Raw genomic sequence first — 16,097 nt, forward strand, 5'->3', positions numbered from 1 at the left:
TTGGAGATAAGAGTCTCTTGTTCTGTAGTTCCAGGGCTGGCTTTGGACCACGATCTGCAGATCTCAGCCTCCTGAGTATCTAGGATTACGGGCGTGAGCCACTGTGCCCCGCTGCTTCTGGCTTTTTTTGTGTATCTGTTGCTGACGAATCCAACCCAGGGCTTCATGCATGTTAAGAAAACACTCTACCACTGAGGCACATTCCCAGCCATGGTTGTGAATTCTTTAAATGATCTTCAGGTTTAGGGGAGAAGGTATGTAAAACATTAAGGGGATTTCATGTTCAGATGGGACCCATGTTGAGGGTATTCATTATGTATATGTGAATATCTCAAAATCAAAAGCAGCTTTGATCAAGGCCTGTTGCTGAAAGCATCCTCCCGTGCACTTTCTTGTCACATAGGGAGACGAAGCACGGTGGCACATGCCTGCAGTTCCTGCTTCTCGGAGCCTGAGGGACTGAGCAAGCAAGAACAGCCTAGATTGTGTTTTCTACCTAGGATTATTCACCCTCCCGCTCCTGGCACTCTGTCAGCACCGCGGACAGCGGTACTGCCTTCTTGGGCTAGAGGAAGAGACAAGTTTAGAATGGACCATGGATTTCCGGTATGTAAATTTTGGAAACTGACTTGGTCAACTAATCACTCACTGATTGTGTGTGTGTGTGTGTGTGTGTGTGTGTGTGTGTGTGTGTGTGTGTGTGTGTGTGTGTGTGTGTGTGTATTTCCTAGTACTGCACGATCATGCCTGGCTGTGAGCCAGATTTTTTGTTTTTCTTTTGATACTAATCTTGTGGCTTAAACTCTGGGCTTGGGTGCTATTCTTGATTTTTTTTTTTTTTGCCAGTCCTGGAACTTGGACTCAGGGTCTGAGCACTGTCCTTGGGCTTTCTCAAGGCTAGCACTGTACCAATGGAGCTACAGCACCACTTCCTTTTTTTTTTTTTTCTGTATATGTGGTACCAAGGAATCGAACCCAGGTCTTTGTGCATGCCAGACAAGCACTCCACCGCTAGACCAAACTCCCGGCCTTATTCTTGGGCTTTTGCACTTAAGACTTAGTGCTCTATCCCTTGAGCCACAGCTCCACTACTAGTAGTTAGTTTGAGCTACTGGCCAGATACCTACTGACTTTCCTGTCCAGGTTGGCTTTGAACCATGATCCTCAGATTTCGGTGTCCTGAGTAGCTAGGAGTATGGGTGTAAACCTGGCTAGGTCAGTGTTTTGACCTGTGTGACTGTCCCCAGGGTCCCATATTGCCTCTGCATGACTGTCTGTCCTCAGATACACTATGGCAGTACACCCACACCTAGCTTCACACCCTTCTACACCCAGAATTTCAGTCCTTCTCAGCCCACCACCCGGGGGAGGCAGGCAAGTGGCCAAACTTCTGTTACAAACAGATTTTTATTAAATGTGAGGAGCCAGGTCTTTATTAAAGATGAGAAGGAGGCCGGAAAAGAGGGTCAACGTCCCCTCTACCCACTGCCTTTGGCTGTTCAGGGTAGTGGAGTCCCTTCTGTGCCACCCATGCCCCCCTAAAGATGATATTTCTTCATGAGGCTCAGGCTTGGTTGAGCACAGTATGAAAACAGAGGCAGGCTCCAAGAAAGAAAGAAAAAAGAAGTCATTTCCCACAGCCCTAATAAATAACAGAAGGACTTGGGGGTGTCCTGGGTACGGGCAGACACAGATCTCAGAACCCCAAAGCCTCTGAATTGGGGCAAGCCCTGCTTTTAGTAGGGAGTTGGGAGGGGGTTAGTGAGAGGGGGTACAGTGCAGGAGGGGCTGAGAAGGGAAAGGGGTACCCTAAGGCCCTGTCATGGGGGAGCCTGCCCCCAACCCTTCAGCTGGACTCATGAATGGAAGGGGACCTGGTGGCAAGGAGTGACCCCCCCCCCCAAAAAAAAAAAACCCTATCTCCCTCCACCTCTCCTTTGCACATGCTTAGACAAGGGCGGTCCCCCATTGACTGGCATCATACCCACCCACTGTAGAAAGTCTGAAAGCCAAGGGCTCCTATTGGCTCTCGGGACACTCAATCGTTGGCTGGACTTGCCCTCTTGCCTGGGAGCACGCTCCCATTGGCTGGAGTCAACTCCAGGGGCCTAGAAGTCTGAGAAGCGAGAGCGCTCATTGGCTGAGCCACGGAAGCTCTCATTGGCTGCTCTGTGGGCCAATGGGGATCGAGCTTTAGCCTTTCCAAGGCCGAGCCTTCAGGCCAGGGTCCGTCCTGCAGCTCTCGCTTACTGAGACGTCCCAGTGGGGAAGAGAGATAGGAAGTCTCCCCCACATCCCCTGCCAGCCATCCTCTGATGGCTGGGCAGGAGGGGGGGAGCGAGGAAGAGCAGGGGCCTTTGGCACTCACATGGCACACGCACACACACGCGTGACGGGGGAGAGACGGGGGCCCGGGGGGATTCTGGGTGGGTGTGGGTCTCACAGCAGGTGGTCGCGGCTGGCAAAAAGGTAAGGGCTGAAGTTGTCCCGGTGGAAGGGGGAGGGGTAGAGTCCACTGAGGGTGTACAGGTCCCGCAGCAGGGGCGTGGGCAGCAGCAGCTTCCGGCCACGCCCACCACCCCCACCCGGCCCCCCAGGCCCCGGGGAGGAGGGCGAGGGGCCCTGGCTGGGAGTGGGCGCTGGCAGGGGTAAGGGCAGCGGCAGGAGTGTTGGCTCAGACCTCAGTCGGGGACGGGGCACGCGGGGTGAAGAACACATGGCCGGGGCCCTGGAGGACACGCAGCTGGGGATCAGGTGGCCACGGCGGGCGCAGTTCTGCGACTCTGCAAGTTGAGAGTCAGAGAGCAAAGGATTAGAAATGGGGGTGGTGGTGGAGGGGGAAGGCCAAGGAAGCCTGGAAGTCCTCATGTTTATCCCCCCACTTGCCCAGTACTCACTGGATGGGGTGAGCCGTGCCGGTGTCGAATGCGGCCTGCAGGCCTCGGGTTCCTAAGATAAAGAAGCAGAGGGAAGGGGCTAGAGGACCCCTCGATCTCATCATCCACAGGCCGGGGTGGGGGTGGGGGGCTCATCCCATAGACAACTAGCAGTGTCCTTTGGGAAGAGACAAAGAGGGTGCTTCCGTTCCAGGCTGTTCCCTCCCCAAGAGGGTACCCCCTACTTCTCGTTTTATTTCCTGCCTCCCTGGGCCCCTCCACCCACCTCCCTCTCCAGCCGGGAGCAGCCCCCGGCCCCCCTTACCTGAGCCACACTTAACTTTTCGAGGGGGCTGTCCATGGTAGCAGCCTGGCTCAGGTCTTCCCAGGTGGAGAGCCTTCGGCCAGAGGGCGGCCGGCTCTGGAAATTGTGCACGACGCAGATGACCTGGGATAGAGAGGAACTAGGTAAAGGCAGGATTGATTCTGTGTTCAGCGCGTGTGTGTACTGAGGCTCAAACTCAGAACCTGGGTGCTGCTTCCCACCCCCCCCAAGCCTCTTCGGTCAAGGCTGGCACTCTACCACTTGAGCCACAGAGCCACTTCTGGTGAGAGCTGGAGACAGGGCTCCAGGGACACATGTGCTTGTTCTGGCTCCCACCTGTGACTCTCAGATCTCAGCTCCTGAGGAGCTGGGGTTACAGGCCTGAGCCACAAGGGTTCGGCTGGTTTTGACATTCTGACATTCTGTGTACGGATGGTTCTTAGAGCTGTGGCATCCCCTTCAATTTTGCACTCAGGGAGTGTCTTAGCAGGGATCTTCACCATCAAGCAGTCTTGTCTTTGGGGTTGGGGTCCACTGCGGTAGGGGTATCCCACGCAGAGATGGGGAGGAAGCTATGAATCTCACCAGAAAGGTAGCTATGGATGCTCCAGTCAGGAAACCAGCCAGCACATCTGACCAGTGGTTGCGGTACTCGGCCACACGGACCACGCCCACCAGGAAGGCAGGACACAGCAGAGCCAGGCAGAGGGAGGGCTTAACCAGACGAGAGCCCTTCACCCGGAACACTCGGGTCACGTACATCTGGGGGAGGCAGATTGATCAGGGGGCACGTGAAGATGAACTCAAGGAGGACATTGCCTTCTGGCTTCGGGAGCCTGGTCAGGGCCCCAGGGCAGGGGGGGAGGGGGTTGGCTATGGAAGCCAAGTGATGGCTTTCTTTCCAGGAGAAAGGGTTCTTACAGAGATGGGAGTGTGTAAAAGGAGAGGGGACAGCTGAAGTGGCTTCGAGGGCCTCAAGGATCCCCAATTTACCTACAGGAGTATGGCCAGAGCTCCAGAGAGCAGAGGTCAGGGTCTCAGATTCCTGCATTCGTTAGTTTCCCAGGATAGAGACCCAGATTGGGAAAGACACCCGCTGGGTTAGAGCCTAGGGAATGGAGGAGCCAGGTCCAAAGGGCCAGATCCAGGGACTCCAAGAGATGGCATCCTGAACCCCAGGGGATCCCAGACAGGTTTAGGGGCCTCATCACCCCTAGAGATCAGAAAAAGGAACCAAAAGAACCAAGGGAGCCACTAGGAAAGGGGGGTACGGAGTTAGAAATCAGCAAGTGAGTCAGGAGCCACAGAGGATGGAGACCAAGCTTCCCAGAGGGCGGGCGGGAGGGGGATGGTAAGGACAGGGAGGGGAGCTGGAGTTGAAGCCGTCCCAGCCAGGTCTTGTAACTTCTTTGGAACTCCAAGGGGCAGAGCCCAGACAGCCAAAGACAGACATCCTGAACCCAAAGGATGCAATCAACAGCCTTCCTGGGGCGTGGCATTCCCAAAACCAGAGGGGTGGCCTGAGAGGGGAGGAACCAATAGACTCTGCAGGGGGCGTGACCACAGTACAGGGGCGTGGCCTCCTGGACACAGGTGCAGGAGGCGTGTCCTGAGAGGGGAGGAGCCAATGGACCACGCCAGGGGCATGGTCATAATCCAGGGGCGTGGCCTCGTGGACACAGGGGACCAGAGGCGTGGCCTGAGAGAGGAGGAACCAATAGATTCCACAAGGGGCGTGGCCACACTGCATGGGCGTGGCCTCATGGATACAAGGCAGAATCTAAGACTCCAGGAAGGATGACCTCCAGCCACCTGGCCCCAGAGCTTGCTCACCGCTGTGTAGGTGACGGCGTAGGCGCAGAGGGCCGCATCCTTGCAGGGAAAGGCGCGACGGGCGGCAGCCACCAGGCTGGGGCTGCCAGCACAGGCTCCCTGGTCTGTGACAAAGCGATCAGGCCCTGGCCGGTCAGGAGAGGGTGGTAGGCAGCCCAAGGCTGTGTAGTTGGGGCGACACACTGACAGGAAGTGCGGTGTGGGGTTTCCAGTCACCACCTGCCCCGCGTTGGCGAAGATGGTGGTGGTGAACAGGCCGAAAGAGTATACTCCTAATTGTATGGGAGGAAAAAGAAGGGGTTCAGGCTCCAGGCAGCCCTGATGCCCCAACTGAGACCCTGTTACAATTTCAGGGGATCCCTTTTTCCTCCCCTCCCCTCCCCCGACACCGTTCCTGTGCTGCATTAGTGCCAATGTGGCATCCTCAGAATGGTCTTCTGAACACCTCAGAATGGTGTTTAATGGGTGATAAGAGTCTCACAGACTTTCCTGCCTGGCTTGATCCTCACGTCTCAGCCTCCTGAGTAACTGGGATTACAGGTGTGAGCCATTGTGCCCAGCTCCCTTGGCATTCTTGTGCCTCTTTAGGCCACTCCTTCCCCAGGGACCCAAGGACCACTATTTTTGACTGCATCCCCATGTATGGTGTATGGTGCCAGGAAATCTCATGATTTTCCAGCTTCAGCTTCCTGAATGCTGGAATTAGAGCTGTGTGCCACTATGCCAGGCTCCACTGACCCATTTCTAGATTCTTCATCCATAGCTATCACCCTTGGCTTAAGCCTCACCTATGTCTCTGGATCTTCCATTATGTCTTGTTTAAGTGCAAATACGCACTGAATTCTGGGCTGAGCTCCCCCCTACCACACTTGTTTGAACTCAGGATCTGGGTGTTGTTCCTGAGTTCTTTTGCTCTCCACTTCTAGTTTTTGAGTAGTTAATTGGAGATGAGAGACTCATAGAGACTTTTCAGCTTAGATGGGCTTTGAACCATGATCTTCAGATCTCAGCCTCCAGAGTAGCTAGGATTACAGGTGTGAGCCACCAGTACCTGGCACTGGCCTGTATCTCTTTCCCTCTGCACCCATCTCCTTCCCTGTCACCCAGGGGTGTGTGTCTCACCCAGGAAGCGGACCAGCCTTCGCAGTGGGGGGCTGAATCGACAGCAGGCCCCAGACACAATGGTGCTCTCCCCAGTGATAGGGCTGGCTGAGGGGGGCACAGGAAAAAAGGCACGTGCCAGCTCTCCCAGAAGGATCTGTGGGACAAAACCAAAGTGAAGTCTTTCTGGGCGTTAGAGCCCCCAGCTCCAGCCCTCCTGCTTTCCCACGGGGGTCTTCCCCATGCCGTCTCACCGTGAGGGTAGGCCCGGCAGTGACCAGGGCGTAGATGAGAGCAGGAGGTGCTCGGCTGGCGGCCTCAGGGCCTGGGTAGGGCTTGGCGTAAGTGCTGTCATAGCAGAAAAAGCCCTGGGTATGCACGGGGAAGGTGTCTGTGAACTCGAGGCGGTAAGCAAGGAGAACTACAATGCCCAATAGCACCGACTGCACCCAGCCGGGGCGGGAGTGGGGGGGAGAGAGGCAGAGAGAAGAGGAGGTCAGAGATTTGAGGCCACCTAGAAACACACACACACACACACACACACACACACACACACACACACAGATGGAGGGAAAGAGGTGGATACTGGAAGATTAAGATGGGAGAGGGAGGCATGGTAATAAGCAGTTGATTATTCCCTTCTCCCCTTTTTTTGGTCAGTCATGGGGTTTGAACTCAGGGCCTGGGTGCTGTCCCTGAACTCTCTTGCTCACAACTAGTGTTCTACCATTTTGAGCTACATCTCCACTTTTAGTTTTCTGGTGGTTTATTGGAGATACAGACTTTCTTGCCTGGCCAGGCTTTGAACTGTGATCCTCAGATCTCAGCCTCCTGAGTAGCTAGGATTACAGGTGGGAGCCGTCGGTCTGGCCAATGTTTCGTGGTTTTTGCTAAAAGTCTCAGTATGTAGGCTAGACTAGCTTTGAACTTTCAAGAGGAAGTTCATCTTGTCCAGTTCTGGGCTCAATAGACATGTCCTGTCATGCCAACTCAACCGTACCCATTTTATGGATGAGGAAGACTGAGGCTCAGAGGGCGTAGAGACCCTCCGTTGGATTTGGGTAGACGGGGCACCGTGGAATTGAGAGGAAGAGTTTCTGAACCTAAGTTTGTGACTTTTTTTTTCTTTTTTAAGAAGGAAAAGTGATGGAGGTTGGCATGATGGTGATAGGGGGTGAGGGCAGAGAGGAAAAGCAGTCAAGAGACAGGAAATGGGTTACAAAGGTGAGAAACTAAGGTTGGGTGGAGACAGAGGAAGGAATCACCCCACACCCATTCCCATGAGCATGGGTCTGGGTTCTCACCTCCACAAAGACGAAGCAGGGAATGATGGAGAAACTCCTTTTCAGGTGAGGCCTTCCTCCCGCCATGGTGAAGCCTGGGCCTATGCAGATGTGGAGAGCATGGGAACTCTAGGGCAGATACCTGGCCCACCGAGCCCCATTCTTGAGCAGGGAGAAGGCCAAGGAGCTATGGCTCCGCCCATTGAGCCTCCTGGCCACCCCTCCACAATCCAGACCCTTGCCCTATTGGCCCCTGGGCCTGACTGTGCCCACCTGGGACCACAGCCTGTGATGGGAGACTGTGACCACAAATCTTTTAGGGGAATTCTATTTTCTGGTCATGGGGGACTCCATGCCCCCACCCCTGCCAGGTCCCAAGTCCCTTCCCCCACGCCTCCATTTGAGCCCTCCCCTGCCTCCATGGGCTGTGGTGTGTTTGTATGGGCTGATAGCCAGGACCTCCTTCTCTCCCAGCTGCCTCCCTTCTTCTCCTTCTCCTCCGCCTCCTCCTCCTCCTCCTCCCAACCCAGCTGCCTCCCTCTCTGTCCCCCCCCCACCTCACCTGTGAAAGTGCCCTAGGGCCTCCTCCAGGACACCTCCTTGGTCACAGACTCACAGCTGCTCCTACTGGGCAGCAGGACAGGGGTGATCACCCCCATTGCGCAGATGGGGAAACTGAGGCCCAGGCAGGCAAAGGTAGACACTGTGGGTCCAATACTCCATCCACAAGGCCTGCTCTGTAGTGTGACATGTGAGGAGAGGGACATCACCAGAGATCCTAGATGTCCGAAATCCCCCCCCACCCACACACACCAGCACCCCCATAGGACCTAAAGAAGCCACAGTGTCTACCCCAAATGCCACATGCACACAGAGACATCTGTGACATGGCGAGTATCCGTCCCACAACAGGGACCAAGCATGCTAAGCTAGGTGCTTGCGTCCTGGATGGCGAGACAGGTCTGCTCATTCAGGCAGTGCTCTATGCTCACGACACTCCTAACACACACACACACACACACACACACACACACACACACACACACACAGTGTACGTACAGCCTGTCACAGACACCCACACAGACCAAACCTGTCCCCATACACCAACACACGCACCAGGGGACCCTGTGTGTATGACAGCACAGTGGATCCACCACAGTCACAGTGTTCACCATCCACCACAGAACCGGTCTCAGAGTCACACCCCCAGTTACAAGGCACTCACAATCAACAGCCCTAGGGGAGAGAGCCCCAGGAGAGGCCACATGGTCGCATAAGGATACAGAGCTGGGTCACGACACAGGGGGACATGCACACAGACCCACACAGCCACCCCGGAAAGACACAGGATGGCAGACGCACACATGCCCTGAACACACACACACACACACACGAGCGGCCACACAATGACAGTCAGACACAACAGTCACAGGGCCACCCAGGCACGTCCTAGCAGGTATCCACACACACACACACATGCACGTCGGTGACAGACACAGGGAGACACACACACAGACACACCCGAGGCCACCACACAATCACAGCACCCACAGCCACCCTCACCCTCACCACCACAGCTTTGGCCTCTCAGGCCTGGGGTCCTCGCTGAGCCCCCTTCCCCCAGGCCCTGGCTCGCCCCCCGCCACCCCTCCCCCTCCCCCCACCCAGACCCGGACCCCTCGAGCCCCTGTCCTGGCCTGGGCCGGCCGATCCGGGGTAAGGGGGCCGCCTCAGGTCCCTCCCTCACCGATCTAGGTCGCCGCCGCCGCCTCCTGAGACCCTGGCTCCGCCCAGAGCGGGTCGGCGGCGCGGGACAGACAAACCAGGACGGACGGACCGAGGGACGGACGGATGGACTGGCCGACGCGGAGACCCGGACAGCGCGGCCCCGCTGAGCCGCGCAGACTCGGCGGCCCAGGGAGAGGAGGAGCTTCCTGACAGCTCATTTGCGTGCCCCACCCAGAGGGGGGCGTGGCGCGCGGCGCCTCATTAGCATACGGGGCGGGGTTTGTGCGCACGGATTCCACGTAGCAGGTGCGAAGTTGCCCACCGACCTGGGGGCGGGGAGCCCGAGGGGCACGGGAGGGCGGGGCTCCGAGCTCCACGCCGCCGTCCGCCCCACCCTCTCGGGGCTTCAGCTCCCCCATGTTGGCTACAGGAAGCCAGATCCTGCAGAAAGGAAGCCTGGAAGAGCCAGAGTGACCCCTGACCGCATCTGAGATCCCCCGGCTGGAGGCCGGCGCGTCCCCAGCTGGCGCGTGCGCGCGCGCGCCTGCATGTGCGTGCGCGCGTGCGCGTGCACGTGTGTGCCTGTGTGATGGGGATTCCCGCACCGCTCCCTGACTCTGCACAGGAGGACATGTCGGGGTTCACTTGGGGTGATCGGGAGGTTCCCAGGCGCAGGAAGGCAGCCGGGGCGGCGGGAGTGGGGCGCAGAAGGAGCTCTGCTAGTTTTATTTCTCTCTGGAGGGATCTTCTGGGCGAGCAGTCCCGGCTGCTCAGGCTGTGGAGAGAGAGGGTAGATGAGGAGGCCAGGGCCTGCCTGAGCCCGGGGGAGCCCCAGACTGCAGGGCAGGGTCCAGATACCCAGGGTAAGGAATCTAGGGGTGGTCCTGGGGGCCTCGCTGGCGGGCGATGGGCGGGCGTGGTGGGTTCACACCGGGTGGGAAGAACTGGCTGTTGGTGGGAGGTGGGGATTCCCAGTCAGAGTCGGAATCCCACGAGGGGAGCTGAGGGCTCAGGCACCGGTGCCCCTTGCGTCCTGTGGGAGAGACGGATGCCAGGCTGGCTGTGTGTCCAACCGGTGAGATGAAAGCCCAGGGATCCATGATAATCATTCCATCCCAAATTATCTCCCCCGATTGCTCGCAAAAATAGAACTCTCAAAAACATAAATGTGATCCTGGAATAAAGAGCCAACCAATATAACCACCACCACCACCACCACCCCTTAAGCTGGAGAGTGACTTCCCAGTACCCCAGGGATTCTTGACTCCCTCACCCCTGAGGTTTGAGGCTCTGGGCCGGGTCCCCGATGACATGTTGAGGCTATCGATGGAACTCTGTAGCCCGTGCACAGCGGACCTGTGAGGAGACGGAGAGATGGGAACCAGGAAATACCAGATGTTCAGAAGAGGGCAGCAGCTACAGCATTCAGACAGAGGTGAGTCAGGAGAAGGAGATGGCTAGACTTGGTAGACTCCACTTCTTGTTTTTTTTTTTCTTGGCCAGTCCTGGGGCTTGAACTGAGGGCCTGAGCACTGTCCTTGAATTTCTTTTGCTCAAGGCGAGTACTCTTACCACTTGAGCCACAGGACCACATCTGCCTTTTTCTGTGTATGTGGTACTGAGGAATTGAACCCAGGGCTTTGTGCATGCTAGGCAAGCCCAGCCCAAGGGTTCCACAATCTTGTGTTTAGTAGATGGTGTCTGGTCAGGCCCAGAGGTGTGTGTGTGTGTGTGTGTGTGTGTGTGTGTGTGTGTGTGTGTGTGTGTGAATGGCTCAGATGAGGGTCAGAGGTCAGACAGAGTAGGCATTACCATATGTCACTCAGCTCTTTCTGGAGATCACTCTTCCAGTAGTTATTGCCTTCTAGATATACTCCTGCAGTCTCAGGACTGGCAGCGGGTTCACAACCCTGCTGTGACATCTTGGTCAGGACCTAGGGTTTGGGGGAAGGAGGAATGAGAAGCCAGACACAGATGAACAATGATAATGGTGATGGGTAACATTGTTTTTGCACACTTATGTGACAGTCTGCATGCATTCACCGCTGGCTCAGGCCTGTCATCTCAGGAGGCTGAGACGTGAAGATCATGGTTCCCAGCCAGCCTGGTCAGGAGAGTCCATGAGATTCTATCTCCAAATAAACTAGCAAAAAACCCCACAAAGCTGGAAGCGGTGCTGTGGCTCAAGTGACAGAAAGCTAGCCTTGAGCGCTGGGGGGAGATGTGCCGCTTATGTACTTGTCACACATCCTGTGGAGTGGAGAAGTCTGAGGCCCAGAGAGACACCAAGTGATTTTTCCAGCGGGTCACACAGCATTAAGTGGTAGCTCGGGGATTTGAACCCAGACTCCTCCCTCTGCTCACCTTACGGCACTTCACCTGCGTCCTCTGCATCTTCTGAATATTTACCAGGTTCTCTGAGATCTCCTCTTCCTGTGCCTCTGTGAGGGGCCGGGGCTCAGAGGGAAGGTGCACAGTGGAACCCCACTCCGCTCCACCCCCCCCATTGTGGGCTTGTGGGGGACACTCACGAAGCTTCTGATAAATGAAGGACACCTCCTCCCGCACCAGCTCCAGCTCCTCCCACAGGAACTTCTTACTGAGAGGACAGAAGGCTCCATCACCCCTCCCCCACCTCTCTCCCCACCCCCACCCATCTGTCACTCTCCCTCCTATGGCTGTCCCTTGGGTCCAAGCCTCAACCCTATCCTCTCCTCCTGAGCCTTGGCCTCCACTCTCTTACCCTTTGGCCTCCATTTCTAGTCTCCTTCCTCCCCCCGGCCTTCCTTGCTACCTCCATCCCACTCCCTCCTTCCCCACCTCTCTCTGAAGCCTCCCACCTGCGTGTCCTGACCCTCCGCCCCTCCCGCTGGGTTCCAAGTCCCCGCTCCCCAGGCCTCTCCCACACAGTCCTCCTCCCAGCAGCCTCCATGCTGCCAGAACTCCACCTGTCACGGATCTCCTGGGCCAGCAGCTGCAGACAGCGGGTGGTGCGAGCCCGCTGCATCTCCTCCCCGTCTCGCAGGGTCTTCTGCAGCCCCCGGAGGCCCTGGGCCAGGGCCCCGTACAGCTCCTGTCGGCCCTGCTCTGTGTTCCACTTTTGCCCCTCTTTGTCTACCTGGCGGACCGAAGGGGTCAGCATATCTGCAGAGACCATGGGGATTTGGGTGGGGGCTGAGGCCAGCCGGAAGCCAGCCTGACCTCCACCTTGGACTGACTTTGACCTGGAACTCAGATTTCCCCAAGCTCACTCCCCCTGGCCTGACCCTAACGGAACCAGCTTCCAACTTGACCTTGACCTCCATCTGTCCTCACCTTTGCCCTTGATTCCTATCCTCACTTTTGCCTTTGACCCCACCCCATCCTCACTTTTGACCTTGACCTCCTCTTTTGACCTTGACCTCTACCCCATCCCCACCATTGATCTTGACCTCCATGTATCCTCACCTTTGCCCTTGACCCGATCCTTACCACTGACCTTTACTCCCGTCCTCACCATTGAACTTGACCCCACATCCCATCCTCACCTTTGACCTTGACCCCCATCCACCCTCACCTTTGACCTTGACCTCCATCCCATCCTCACCTTCGAGCTGCTGGATCTTGATCTGCTGCAGGCAGCTCTCTTTCTCCAACATAGTCACAGAGTGGTTCAGAAACTCAAAAGCCTGGTGGGCAGCAGGGGAGAGGTTGGCTCTGAACTGGGAAAGAGGACAAGACAGGAACCCAGGCCGGGGCCAGTGGCTCACACCTGTTTCCCTACTCAGGAGGCTGACACCTGAGGATCGTGATCCAAAGCCAGCCTCAGCAGGAAAGTTTGGTGAGGTGCTTTAATGAACCACCAGAAAGCTGGAAGTGGAGTTGTTGGCTCAAGTGGTAGAGCACTAGCCTTGAGCATAAAGGCTCAGGGATGGTGCCCAGGTCCTGAGTTCAAGCGCCAGTATTGGTGAGACGCATGTGCACACGTGCACGCACACACACACACACACACACACACACACACACACACACACACAGGAAACAGGTTTCTGGGGACAAGGACGAGGTGATCACCTTTGTCTGAGCCTGGAGCTGAGTCTTGAGTGACTCTAGTTCACATCGCAAGAATTTCTGAGAGTCGGGAACTATCATGGCAGACTTAACTGTGGACAGATGGGAAGGATGAGTTGGGCTGGGGGCAAAGACAGGGGTGAGGAGAACCCCGGAGGAGAGGGGTGAGGCACAGAACAGGGGCAGGGCAGGATGGGCTGTGATCATGGGATAGGTCTTTCTCCAATCACCTTGTGGGATAGGATTCTCACCTTTGCTTTTAGAAGAGATGGTCTCCAAGGACTTCTGGAAAATGGGGACAAAAGAGAAGTGGAAATTTGTCCCTAGAAAGCCCACTCCGACCCAATTTGGAGGATAAGACAAGAACTGACTCCCTTGGTTTCCAGGAATTGCAAACCAAGCATGCAGGTAAAGCTGTGTCCAGATGCATATTCATGCACCTCCTTTGCATGGCCCATCCCACCTGTGTGGGCTGGTGAGTTGTCCCCAACCACAGGTGCCAACCCTGATCCCAGTTTGGGCTCAGGCAATGACATTTTTCACTCCAAATAGCATCAGGAAAACAGAGGCAGTAAACGGGGCTATATGTAGGCAACACACATAAAACCACACATCCAGGCTAAACACACAATTCCAGACACACCAAACCTCAGCTACAACCATAAACATGAACTCATTAGACCCAAGGTATCCTCTAGCATACATCTCTGATACACAGTCACAATCACAACCACAGACATAGCGAGGGACAGTAAGGAAGAAAACCCTACCAAGGTTTCCCTTCCATTCTCAACATTGAATGAGCTAAGTGTGACACCTCACGTCAATAATCCTAACTACTCAGGAGCCTCAGGATCTGAGGTTCAGAGCCAGTCCAGGCATGAAAGTCCATATGAGGGGCTGGGAGTTTGGCCTATGGGTAGAGTGCTTGCCTAGCATGCATGAAGACCCGGGTTCGATTCCTCGGTACCACATACATAGAAAAAAGCCGGAAGTGGTGCTGAGGCTCAAGTGGTAGAGCTCTAGCCTTGAGAAAGTCCAAGGACAGTGCTCAGGCCCTGAGCTCAAGCCCAGGACTGGCAAAAAAAAAAAAAATCCATATGAGACTCTTACATGAACCAGCAAAAAGGGAGAGCTGGGAGTTTTGGCCTAGTGGTGGAGTGCTTGCCTAACATGTACAAAGACCTGGGTTCCATTCCTTGGTACCACATACACAGAAAAAGCCAGAAGTGGTGCTGTAGCTGTAGCTTAAGTGGTAGAGCCCTAGCCTTGAGAAAGCACAAGGACAGTGCCCAGGCCCTGAGTTCAAGCACCAGGATTGGCAAAAAAAAAAAAAAGGCAGAGCTGTGGTTCATATGGTAGAGTAAAAAAGCTCAAGGACAGTGTCAGGACCTGAGTTTAAAGCCCAGTAGGGGTACCCCCTCCCCCAAATAAAAAGACTCTGTGAAGGGGGTGTCCTAGCTATTGAATCAGGCACTGAATGTTCTACAAAGTCCCCAATCCACAACCCCATTCACCCCCCCCCCAGTCCTACATCACAGTGGCTTAGTGACTTCCTGGCTCTCTGAGGGAGCCTTCTGAATGGGGAGACCTGGACTAGGTCATGTTGTCTCCTCAGAAGCTCCTGTGCATCGCAGTGCTCAGTCTAAGTTGGACTAGGAGGGAGTCCCACCCCAGCCTCCAGTCTACAGTCCTCACAAAAGCCTCAGAAGCAGTGGCTCCCACAGCCTCTAGCTCTGGTGTCCTGGACCAGTAATTCTTGAAGTCCAAAGCCTTGTCAGAGGAGGACCCTAAGGAGAACAGTTTCTGTGAAGGATTCCCCCAACCTTTTCCCCTCCTCAACCCTCCCATCCTCAGACAAGCCCTGCCACGAACCCCAGAACTTATTACACTTCTCTGTGTGGCCGGGAAAACACACATCCGAGGGTGAAGGAGGTGAGTACTGATAGGATACAGAGAAGTCAGGGTCCAGGGGTAGGCCGGCCAAAAGAGGGTCACTGCAAATGGAGAGTGGGGGGCAGGCAGGAGCTGTTTTGAGATCAGACACATTATCCTCCCTTCTCCCCCTCCCAGATCCTTCCCCACCCCTGCCCAACATCTGGGAGATGCTCTGAATGTGCGCATGTGTGTGTGTGTGTGTGTCCTGGGGTTTGACCTCAGGGCCTCAGTGCTGTCTCTGAGCATTCTTTGCTCAAGGCTAGCACTCTACCATATTGAGCCATGGCATCATTTCCAGTTTTCTGGAGATAGGCGGCTCACAGGCTTTCTTGGCCAGGTTGGCTTTGAACCTCACTTGTCAGACCTCAGCCTCCTGAGTAGTAACTAGGATTACAGGAGTGAGCTACTGATGCCTGGTTTAGCTGTATGGGTTTTGAATTTTGGGGGTGTGGGGGGAAGTCAGGGATGCTCTGTGCTTGCTAAGCAAGTACTCTATGGTGGGGGGGGGTCATGCCCCCCCATCCCTGCCCAGCCCAAGAACAGCACAGGTAAGCAAGGAAACCCTCCAGCTGGATGGCCTGGGGTCAAGTCCTCACTCAACCTCCCCCACCCCTGGCGCTCTGGCCCCCAGGCCAGCAGTGGGGAGCTCACCGTCTGCTCGTCAATGCCACGCTGAGGACTTGCGGGGTGGGGGAGCATTGGAACCCCGGGCGGACTAGAAGCACGAAGGGGCATTTGGGGTGTGGAATGTAGATAGCCACGCCTCTCCAGCCTGGGCCCTGCCCCCCAGGCCTGGAACCCGGATCCCACCCGCCTCCCACTCCCCCTTCCGTTCCCACCTACCACATATCACCTGTTCATGCTCTCCCATGAGAGACCGCGAAGCCAGTCCCCAGCTGTGACGCTGAAATTTGATCCCGTGGGGACACCATCGCTGTCAAACGTGCCCGAGTGGAGGCAGAG

The 16,097-nt window shown here is 56.0% G+C and overlaps 2 protein-coding genes across 20 annotated transcripts; both read right to left on the bottom strand.

Annotated features, from left to right (window-relative positions):
• Window positions 1-1,388: 1,388 nt before the first annotated feature.
• On the bottom strand, window positions 1,389-9,321 carry Plppr2 (phospholipid phosphatase related 2). 6 transcript variants are annotated; one of them, XM_090337104.1, is made up of 10 exons: window positions 9,166-9,321; window positions 7,980-8,155; window positions 7,440-7,517; window positions 6,390-6,578; window positions 6,157-6,292; window positions 5,035-5,306; window positions 3,787-3,963; window positions 3,202-3,324; window positions 2,898-2,949; window positions 1,389-2,783 (listed from the first exon to the last, which is right to left on the bottom strand). In XM_090337104.1, the coding sequence occupies exons 3-10, from the start codon at window positions 7,503-7,505 to the stop codon at window positions 2,440-2,442; spliced, it is 1,359 nt and encodes a 452-aa protein (XP_090193230.1). In that variant the 5' UTR covers window positions 7,506-7,517; window positions 7,980-8,155; window positions 9,166-9,321; the 3' UTR covers window positions 1,389-2,439. The 6 variants fall into 6 exon arrangements, with proteins under 6 accessions (XP_090193230.1, XP_090193239.1, XP_090193247.1 ...); XM_090337113.1 differs by having other exon boundaries at window positions 7,440-7,513; window positions 7,981-8,155; window positions 9,116-9,321; XM_090337121.1 differs by having other exon boundaries at window positions 6,390-6,503; window positions 9,116-9,321.
• A 522-nt stretch (window positions 9,322-9,843) lies between these two features.
• Ccdc159 (coiled-coil domain containing 159) lies at window positions 9,844-16,095 on the bottom strand. 14 transcript variants are annotated; one of them, XM_090337198.1, is made up of 14 exons: window positions 15,978-16,095; window positions 15,786-15,849; window positions 15,072-15,193; window positions 14,895-14,986; window positions 13,448-13,481; window positions 13,200-13,288; window positions 12,733-12,847; window positions 12,095-12,290; window positions 11,678-11,745; window positions 11,511-11,587; window positions 10,959-11,080; window positions 10,420-10,502; window positions 10,005-10,179; window positions 9,844-9,921 (listed from the first exon to the last, which is right to left on the bottom strand). In XM_090337198.1, the coding sequence occupies exons 1-13, from the start codon at window positions 16,003-16,005 to the stop codon at window positions 10,019-10,021; spliced, it is 1,251 nt and encodes a 416-aa protein (XP_090193324.1). In that variant the 5' UTR covers window positions 16,006-16,095; the 3' UTR covers window positions 9,844-9,921; window positions 10,005-10,018. The 14 variants fall into 14 exon arrangements, with proteins under 14 accessions (XP_090193324.1, XP_090193343.1, XP_090193333.1 ...); XM_090337217.1 differs by having other exon boundaries at window positions 9,844-10,179; window positions 15,087-15,193; XM_090337207.1 differs by having other exon boundaries at window positions 9,844-10,179; window positions 13,448-13,478.
• Window positions 16,096-16,097: the final 2 nt, after the last annotated feature.

Source organism: Megascapheus bottae, chromosome 1, assembly GCF_031878675.1.
Source record: "Megascapheus bottae isolate mThoBot1 chromosome 1, mThoBot2.hap1, whole genome shotgun sequence".
Classification (NCBI taxonomy): Eukaryota; Metazoa; Chordata; class Mammalia; order Rodentia; family Geomyidae; genus Megascapheus; species Megascapheus bottae.